The sequence below is a fragment of the Cyclopterus lumpus genome, chromosome 2 (genome assembly GCF_009769545.1).
Source record: "Cyclopterus lumpus isolate fCycLum1 chromosome 2, fCycLum1.pri, whole genome shotgun sequence".
Taxonomy (NCBI): domain Eukaryota; kingdom Metazoa; phylum Chordata; class Actinopteri; order Perciformes; family Cyclopteridae; genus Cyclopterus; species Cyclopterus lumpus.
In genome coordinates this window covers 11,389,602-11,399,212 of record NC_046967.1, presented here as the reverse complement: position 1 = coordinate 11,399,212, position 9,611 = coordinate 11,389,602, and the positions used below count along the sequence as shown (strand labels likewise).

The window sequence follows — 9,611 nt, the reverse complement described above, 5'->3', positions numbered from 1 at the left end:
AGTTGTTTCCAAATACGCGCAGTATAAAGACATATATATATATATATATATATATATATATATATATATATATATATATATATATATATATATATTAGATATATATATTAGATATATAAGTGAGGAGAAAAGAAGAGAAACAGCTCCACTTAACGCCTGTGTTTATTAAAGAATCCCGTATATATATATAACCGTAAACTGAGTGCTTACGGTGCACGTGAACGTTAACATGCGGTTGAAACATGCAGACAATCGCTGACCGTGGCCTGTCAATCATACCTCGCGTTTTAAAGTTGTGTTTATTTAATGACGCAAGTTCTGCAAGTAAATGCACGCGTTGGATGCTTCGCTGGTGACGCGCGCGCATCGCGCACTGCGGTTGGATTCCGTCATCAATAAGAAACTAACTTAAAAAAAGAAAGTCCGGTTTAAAGTTCAACTAAACATCTCTTCTCTAAATGTGTGCCTAATGTGTGCCCTGCTGCCTCCTCTCCTCTCTCCTCTCTCCTCTCCTCCTCTCCTCCTCTCCTCTCCTTTCTCCTCTCCTCTCTCCTCTCCTTTCTCCTCTCCTCTCTCTCTCCTTTCTCCTCTCCTCTCTCTCCTTTCTCCTCTCCTTTCTCCTCTCCTCTCCTCTCTCCTCTCCTTTCTCCTCTCCTCTCTCTCTCTCTCCTTTCTCCTCTCCTCTCTCTCCTTTCTCCTCTCCTTTCTCCTCTCCTCTCCTTTCCGAGGGGCTCCTTTATAAATCAAATCCGCCGTCCCCGGGTCCTCCTTCCTTATTGGTCGGGGGGAGTCGTTACCTCACTCCGGGGCCGGTGACGCGGCGTCTTCGCGTATCCTTCACGCGCGTCTCTCCTCGTGTCTTAGTGAGAGTCTTCAGTCGGTCGGAGAGAGAAACGGGATCGGTGCCGGACGGACCGGGTGCGCTCGATACTGAACACGTCCCGTCCCGGAGGAGAGCTCTCTCTCTCTCTCTCTCTCACACACTTTCCCTACAAGTCTCTCTCTCTCTCGCTCTCTCTCACGCGCACACGCCCGCGCGCGCGCACGCTCTGCGCCCGTCTCCACTTGGCTGTGGTAAATTACGGCATTGATCTCAACGAGGAGTGCGGATCTGTGTCTCGTGTTTTCTCCTTTTCTTCGACGGACCGACTTGGAGGAACGCTCCGGGGAGAGAGAAGTGAGTGGAAACACGCGTTGTTAACGCCGTTATTATATTTATACATATTTATATTGTCTGCGTGAGCGCGTGTGTGTGTGTGTGTGTGCGTGTGTGATTTGTCCGACCGTGTTCGCTGTAACTTAACTTACTGTGAGTTCGAGCCCACGGTCCATCCTCGTCACGCATCGTGTTTTTAGATGAATTTTGGGTTATGCCCCCCCCCCCCCCCCCCCCATCAACTGATCGAGGCTGTTGCGGGTTGTAAACGCGACGTAAACTCAATTCTCTCATTGGAGTGTGATTTTAAAAAAGGAGCCGTGTGTTCATGTTGGTTTCCAGTTGTGTGGGTGTTGAGTTCCACTCACGCACCTGCCGTTGCTTCCTGGATTTCGTGTATTTATATTTTTATATCGGCGGATGATTAAGAAGTCAGTAAATATCCAAATGTGTTTTAAACCCGTCTTCTCGTGTTCAGATTCTCCCTGTAAGACGAGCAGCCACATCCTCCATAACGTGTTATTGTATATTAATCTGTAATGTAACGTCCAGCCTCGTGTCCAGAGAGCTGGAACACAACCAGAGCCAAGAGTTTAGGAACCAGACGGGCGCGTGTCCCTCCGCGTTGGCACAGCTCGGACACTTCGATGCAACTTCAGAGGCTTTACGGTCACAATGAGCCGTCCGGCGGGTGCCGGTCGAGCTCTCCCCCCGCTGTCGGGTCGTTATTGCGGACTAATTGTAGTTTGGACTGCGCCAAGCGCGGTGCGTAAAAGTCTCCGAACCACTTCACGTGAGTGGTTCGGCTCCTCTGAGCGCAGCGTGTGTAAAACACGACAACAAGTGTCATGTCTGGACATCAGTTTATCCTTGTTTTCCATTTTTGTCATGTTTTTGATAAAAAGCTCAAACATGGAGATGAAGTCTTGAAGTGACGCGTGTTTTCTCTCTATGTGGAAATGAGACATTCACAGTTACTCTACTTCCCATTTCAGAAAGTTATTCCTGCTCTTCAAATGCAGATTAAAAACTAAAGTTTCTGTTAAGATACAGAACCCCCCACGCCAACCACACACACACACACACACACACACACCTACACTACACACACTCTCACATCTCCTTTCAGTGCTCGCCTTCAAACATGAATGCAACAGTTGCTGAACTTCTTGTCTATTTAAACACCTTGCATTGCTGCTCCGTGTTCCAGGAGTATTTATGAGCCGCGTGCTACATGTTCACAGAGCCAGAGGCGAACGCAGCAGTGTGTGTGTGTGTGTGTGTGTGTGTGTGTGTGTTCACCAACATCTGATAACAGGAAAACATGTGCATGGATTTACACGGATGCACCCTCAATTTGACCTCAGACACACATTTCAATAACCCGGTTTCCGAGCTCTTTGGACCCCCCTAATCTAAACTGTTTGTCTCTCACTCTCCCTCTCTACCTCCCCTCTGTGTGTGTGTGTGTGTGTGTGTGTGTGTGTGTGTGTGTTTGTGCCAGACCTCTGCCCAGAGGAACCAATCACGCAAACAGATAGTATGCCACTTGTTTTTTCCTTCTTCTTCTCGTCTCCAACGCCGAGTCCCATCCGAACTCGGCCCTCTCCCTGTTTGGACACTAACTCATTGGGTAACGGCCCTGCAGGAGCGCGATGGGGGTCTGTGGGCCCATCTCGCGTCCCTGATTCGGTCCGTTTGTGTGTGTCTGAGCATGTTGGACGCATTAGAACGGCTCCACTCTGGTGAACACGGGCACGGCTCGGCTCCAAACTGTTGTAGGAAGCAGCTTTGTAATATTTCCCTAGACCTGACCCTGAAATCGCTTGCAAAACAGATGCAAACATGCGACATGGAGAGCGCCGCGGGTCTGCACGTGTGTTCGGGCGCCACGAGCGAGCACATATCCACTTCCAACATGCACCGCTTTGAAAAATTGGCCACGGCTTATTTTTGTTGACGCTTTGTTTTTTAGAGGTTTTAGAATTTGCCTTTTTTTTAAAATGTGATCTCCAAATTTAATGAGGGAAGCAGCCACGTGCAGTAAAATTCAGACTTGTTTATTTCTTTAAGAAATCAGGTCGAGGTGGTTACTTAGTTTTTTATTTTTGCATTTAAAGTATCTCTGTCAAATAAATCCAAATATTGGTGATAGTTTGGATATTGTGTTTCCAGAGAAACCTTCACGCAGTGCTTTCCCACCCACTATATCTGTGCCTTCCTACATTTGCCGAATAATAGATACGATATAAAATCACACGACAGAAAAAGAAGCTTTGTATGTGGAGAACTTGGTAAAACTCCCCAAGTGGCAGCGTTTATAAGAATATACTTGTTCTAGCTGAAATAAAATACCCAAAGTCCATTCACAGATATTTAGAAATGTCAGTGAAGTACCTATTTATTGTGAAAAAAATTAATTATTACACACACACACACACACACACACACACAGAAATATGGCTTTTTTTCTTCAGTGGCGTGAAATTCCTCTGACAATAAGCCTGTCGATTGTTCACAAGATGCAGAAATCGAGGTTACCTCTCGGGGGACAAGGAGGAAATGGGAAATGATTCTGGTTATTAAAGGCAGGTGTTACTTCTCTGTGGGAATATCTCCTTGAACAATTTTTTTTAAAGTGCTTATTTCTCACACTTCTCAGACTGCTTCCTCTCGGCTTTTTTGATCCAGAAATGCATTGTGTGTAATTTTAAGAATTTGGTGATGGATAAAAGTGTCTGCCCCGTTCGCTCCGGTCAGACACGTCGCCGTCGTCGAGCAGGTTATGTTTTAATATATTAATAAACGTCTGCTGTGATGGTTCAAATGGTAAAATGTGAGATTGATTTAGTAAAGAAAACATTTAATGTCTTTTTACATGTGGAGAATATATTCTAAGAAATAATTCTGAGATTTAAAAAAAAAAAATAGTGTATTTTAATTATTTTTTTATGTTTTGCGTTCGTTTATCCTACAATTCACAATATAATTATATATTTAAAATATTTCTCTCTGCACAGATCTGCTAGTTTCAAAATTAAGGCATCAAGCTTCCAATTTCAATGATTGGGTTTATCTTTGACTAAATGCTTCTTTTTTTGTGTTTGACCAGGTAACTCTGTGAGGACCCCTGGTCATGTCCGTTTAGCTGCCCTGCGTGATGCCTGATCATGACAGCACCGCCCTCCTAACCAGACAGACCAAGCGCCGACGCGTCGACATCGGGGTGAAAAGAACTGTGGCCAGTACGTTATTCAGCCACGCCAGGGAGACCCTGTTCGAAAGCATGAACCAATCACACGGCCCGAACCAGGACGGCGACTGCTCGCTGCTCGGTCACGGACACGCCAACGGCGACGGGGAGAAGTCGAACGTTTTGAGGAAGTTGCTGAAGAGGGCCAACTCGTACGAAGACGCCATTATGCCTTTCCCCGGGGCGACCATCATCTCTCAGCTGCTGAAGAACAACATGGGGAAGAATGGGGGGAGTGACTCTGGCTTCCAGGTATACACCAACACTCAGGTAGCGGCGAAGTGTTTCAACTCCATTTAACCACCAAACAACACTTTATATTTCCAATCCAGCAAACAAATAGTCCGCCGTGCTTAAATACTGTGTTGTCTTCTCCTCCGTCACAGGGGAGTGGAGCTCTGTCCAGCGGAGGCTCCGAGATCCACGCCGAGGACGCCTGCAGCAACTCGTCCCGCGACAGCCCGTCCGACTGCCTCTCTCCCGGGCCTCCTCTGGCCCCTCCGCCTTCCTCCTCCTCCTCCTTCGGGCGACCGCCGCCCCCCTCGAGCCTCAACCCCCACGCCCCCTCTCAGCCCCTCTCCCTCTCCACCTTCGACTTGGACCGGCTGTCGGACGAGCACCTCCGCGCCAAGCGCGCCCGCGTGGAAAACATCATCCGAGGCATGAGTCACTCGCCGCTGGTCCGGCCCAACGGCGACCACAACCCGGAAGGCAACCGCGAAAACGAGAACCGCAGCAACGGCAGCAACGACCACCGGCGAGACGGCAGCGGACGCAACGCCGGCGGCCGCAGCCACAGCCGGAGCGACGGCCCTTCGTCCCTCCTGAGCTCGCCGGGCTCCCGGGGCGGCGTGGGCGGCGTCGGCGAGGTCTACAGGGAGAATAAGAGGAAGCAGCGCCTGCCACAGCAGCAACACAGCTTCACCCAGCTCGTGTGCTCCCGGCAGGAGCAGCGGCAGGAAGAGAGACGGCAGCTCAAGCTGCAACTGGAGGACATGCAGGTTGGTGGAAGAAGACGTTAGCAGACGTTAGCTGCATGAGTCAAGGAATCCCTTTTCCTAGATGTGAGAGCCGATAACAAAAAGGCGTTCATGCCTGTGGTTTCATATCATCTCAGGCACCCTGTAGTATTTTTAATTCATGGTAAACACTTTCTTCTTTAACACTCCCTGTCCTCTGTCATCCAGAAACAGCTGCGCCAACTGCAGGAGAAGTTCTACCAGATCTACGACTCGGAGACGGAGGAAGAGGACGACAACGGCGGAGAGGCCGACCGAGGCGGAGAAAGAGAGGAGGACGGCAACTTGTCCGAGGACAGCATCCGCTCCGACGGCCTGGAGGAGAGGCACCGGGGCCGAGGGCGCCGCGGCAACGACGACCTGTCCGAGCTGGACCCGGGCCTGTTCCTGGACCGGGCCCGGGCCCTCCTCCGAGAACAGGCCCTGATAGACAGAGAAATGGAGGAGGATGTGGACGGCAGGGGGGAGGTGGAGAGGAATGTCGAGCGGGTGATGAAGAGGAGAGAAAGAGGGGGAGGAAGGCAGCTGGCGGAGACGCTGAAGCAGGAGCTGAACTGCGCCGTGTCGCAGGTCGTCGACACCGTCGTCAAGGGCTTCTCCTCGCCCAAGCAGGCCGTCGGCCACCACCACGGCTGCCACGGCAGCACGCCGGCGGCGCCCTCCTCTTCCTCCAACTCGTCCTCTTCTGGTCCTCCCCCTTTCGGCCCCCTCACCTCCCTCACCCCGGACTCGCGCTTCGGCGGCGGCGGCGGCGCCCTGACGCTCAGCATGAACGGCGACGGCAGCCCGACCCCGAACTACCACGCCTCCGGCCAGCGGCTGCACTGCTTCGGCGACGTCATCGTGCCGAGCCCGCTGGATTCATTCGGCGGTCTGAGCGGCCGGCTGAGCGGTTTGCCGACGGCGTGCGACCAAACCGAGGCGCTGCCGCTGGTGGTGCGCAAGAGCGGCGGAGGAGAGAACACTATCCCCTCTCACCCTCCCCCGCCCCCTCACCACCCCTCCCTCCACCCCTCTCCTCTCACGGCCTCGCTCGGGTTCAGCCCTCCGTCCTTTCGCCACCCATTCCCTCTCCCCCTCATGGGTTACCCCTTTCAGAGCCCCCTTTCACACGGCGGTGGAGCCGGCTACCATCCGGGGCCCAAGGACCATCATCGGTCCTCCCCCGATTCTATGGACTTGACCCGGGAAGCTGTCAGCCTCAGAACCAAAATGGCGTCCTTCGGCGGGGGTCATCTCGGCCACCACCACCACCACCACCACCACAGGCAGAGCTCACCGGGCCAGCACGGGCCGGAGGGTCTGTCCCTGTCCCTCATCAAGTCTGAGTGCGGGGACCTGCAGGACATGGCCGACATGTCGGCTTACTCAGGCAGCACCGTATCCTTATTACCGTACAGGTGTGTGTGAGTGTGTGTGTGTGAGTGTGTGTTAGGTTCGGGTTGAACCTTTAATCAATAATACTATCCGCAAAAAAAATACTCTTAATATTAATATATAATACCTGCCAGTCGAGCGTGACAATATAACGCTATGATATTTCTGCGCTCACGTAATGTTTTAATTACATCCAGCTTTACATATATATGGACATAAGCATGCGGGGACACATTGGTATTAATGAGGATTACGTTGAGCATGTGTGATATGATTATTGGAAGCGTGTTTGCGTTCTTGGAAAGAGTTTAAATCGGCTATGATTCTTGAACGCGGCGAGACACCCCGGAGGCCAAACAAAGTCTTTTAATATGAAATTAATCTGCATTAATTGGCTCCCGGTCGGACCGTCTTGTGTCCTCCGCTGAGTGGCGGAGATGAAACGGGCCGCGACGGGTCTTGCAAGAGGGGGGAAGATTAAACGGGTCGCGCGCCGCTCTCTCTTTTAAGTCTGGGCAGCAGGTCGAGGTGTTTAAAGGTGCTGAGAAAGGCTCTCTCACACACACACACACACACACACACACACCGTCTGAGACACTCTTGTGCTGTTAGGTTCTCTTTCATCACAAAGACTTTGTACATAAACGCTCAAAGCAAATCATATTTCACTGTGTTTATGTGTGTGTGTGTGGGCTCAAAGCTAATCATATTTCAAAGAGAGGAACAGGTGAATGCTCGGCCTTATTGATGGGGGCTTTCTAAACGTGTGTGTGTGGGCGCACATGAGGAGAAGCGCTATATCTAAAATGTCCACGTTGGTTTTGAGCCGCTTGTCCGTCTCTCCGCACTCGCTTTCATTTGTTGGCCTTCGTTTGCTGTTGCTCGGCAGCTGTGTGTGTTTTGCTACCTTTCACAGCGCACACACACACACACACACACACACACACACACACACACATTTCATGGCATGTGCATGTGGACAGGTGGTTGCAGGTAGCTGTTTATCTGTTCGTCCCTAACCTTTTCATATGGAGAGGGCTTCTCCCGGGCCAACGACGCAGAGTGCACACAAACACAAACACACACACGCACACACACACACACACACACACACACACACACACACACACACACACGTGCGCGCCAGAAGAACAAAGTGAAAAGAAAAATAAGACTTTGAACCTGGCAAACAGGAACTCCTTGCAGCTGCGACGAGGACGTGATCACAGCGTCGTCTTCAAAGCCAATTTAGATGTCGCTTTAATTAAAAAAGGAAATATTTGACAAGTCTCTTGATCCCGCTGAGCCGTTTCATTCCAAAATGCTGCTCCATTCAGAAGAAGAAGAAAAAAGTCTTTGAAATTATTGGACATTAGTATTTCAAAGATGTTGACCACCCTTCAACCCGCTCTGTTTTTTATTATTTTGTAGGTAAACACATCCAAAAATTGTTTGGTGCTTTTTTCATTTCAATAACGTCAGTTCATTCTCTTTCATAAGAAATGGATCTTTTCCACTATTTGTTCCTTCATAATGTTATTTTTATTTTTTTAATTATTATATGATAACTTATATGAAGTTATTCACCCAACAAAAAAAAACTTATTTTCTTTGATTACTATCTTTGTAAATTAAATAACTTTTTTTTCTTTTGGACTGTTGGTTCCGAGAAAACTAATAGTATTAAGAGTTTATTTTTATATTTTATTGGACTTAAATTACTACTACGACCGAGTTACAGCCCTTCCTGTTCAATTAAATTAATTTCATTTGTTTGATGTAACCATTCAGTTCAGCTCTGACATTTTAAATTCAAACAAATAGTTTTAATGCACTAAAACACACTTTAAAAAAAGAATGAATGTGTGATTTGCATGGTATTCATAAAATGGGTGACGGCATTGTCGGTGTGTTTAAGAAAGCCTGGCAGTTAGGTTAAGGTGTTTTGCATCGATCATAGATCACCTGAGAGGCACACACACACACACACACACACACACACACACACACACACACACACACACACACACACACACTCACTCACTCTCTCAGGTCTGTGTATCTTTAATCCTTTGTACGGAGCTGAGCAGATGTCCCCCATTCATTTATGAATTTATCCCCCCTCCCTCTCTTCCCAGCCCAAACCACACCCCCATTCACACACACACACTCACACACACACACACACACACACACACACACACACACACACACACACCTGGCAGCAAGGTCAAGTTACAGCTGATACAGTGAGCCCTGCACAAAACACACAGACACATTCACAGATGTGCACCAGGACGAACAAAACACACACACACACCGACAGGAAGAGGAGACTTTAGCTACTGTTACACGCACACACACACACACACACACACACACACACACACACACACACACACAGTCATTTGCTCTTTGTCGTTATGATACTGCCTAAAAACAGTTTACTCTGAGTTACTCCGGTGCGTTTGCTCGTGTGTGTGTGTGTGTGTGTCCACAGAAAACAAAGTGAACACACGCACACACACACACACACACACTGTGTTGTGTGACCCAGACACACAGGTATAGTGACAGGTGTGTATGAATGTGAACGAGGGGACGGTGTTGTTGACGTACCTGCTGCCGGATGAATGATGGATGTAACACGTCCGATTGGTCGGGGTCACATTGGTTTTTCCAAGTTTCACGTTTTGTGACTCCAGCTTTCTGAGATATTCTTAGCGCTAATTTAAATAAACGATTTTGGACGTACAATTTTTAAAAAAAATCAAAGTGTTTACTTTGATTTTTTTTTCACTTAAAT

At 48.9% G+C, this 9,611-nt stretch overlaps 1 protein-coding gene across 2 annotated transcripts in view; it reads left to right on the top strand.

Annotated features, from left to right (window-relative positions):
* Positions 1-696: 696 nt before the first annotated feature.
* Positions 697-9,611, top strand: part of LOC117744484 (prospero homeobox protein 1-like) — a 30,038-nt gene continuing 21,123 nt past the window's right edge. Inside the window, exons 1-4 of one of the 2 annotated variants that reach the window (XM_034552826.1) lie at positions 697-1,177; positions 4,269-4,661; positions 4,796-5,410; positions 5,597-6,808. In XM_034552826.1, the coding sequence (XP_034408717.1) occupies positions 4,317-4,661; positions 4,796-5,410; positions 5,597-6,808 (2,172 nt within the window). In that variant the 5' untranslated portion in view covers positions 697-1,177; positions 4,269-4,316. Of the gene's footprint in view, positions 1,178-4,268; positions 4,680-4,795; positions 5,411-5,596; positions 6,809-9,611 lie in introns of both variants that reach the window. The other variant, XM_034552817.1, reaches the window with a different exon arrangement.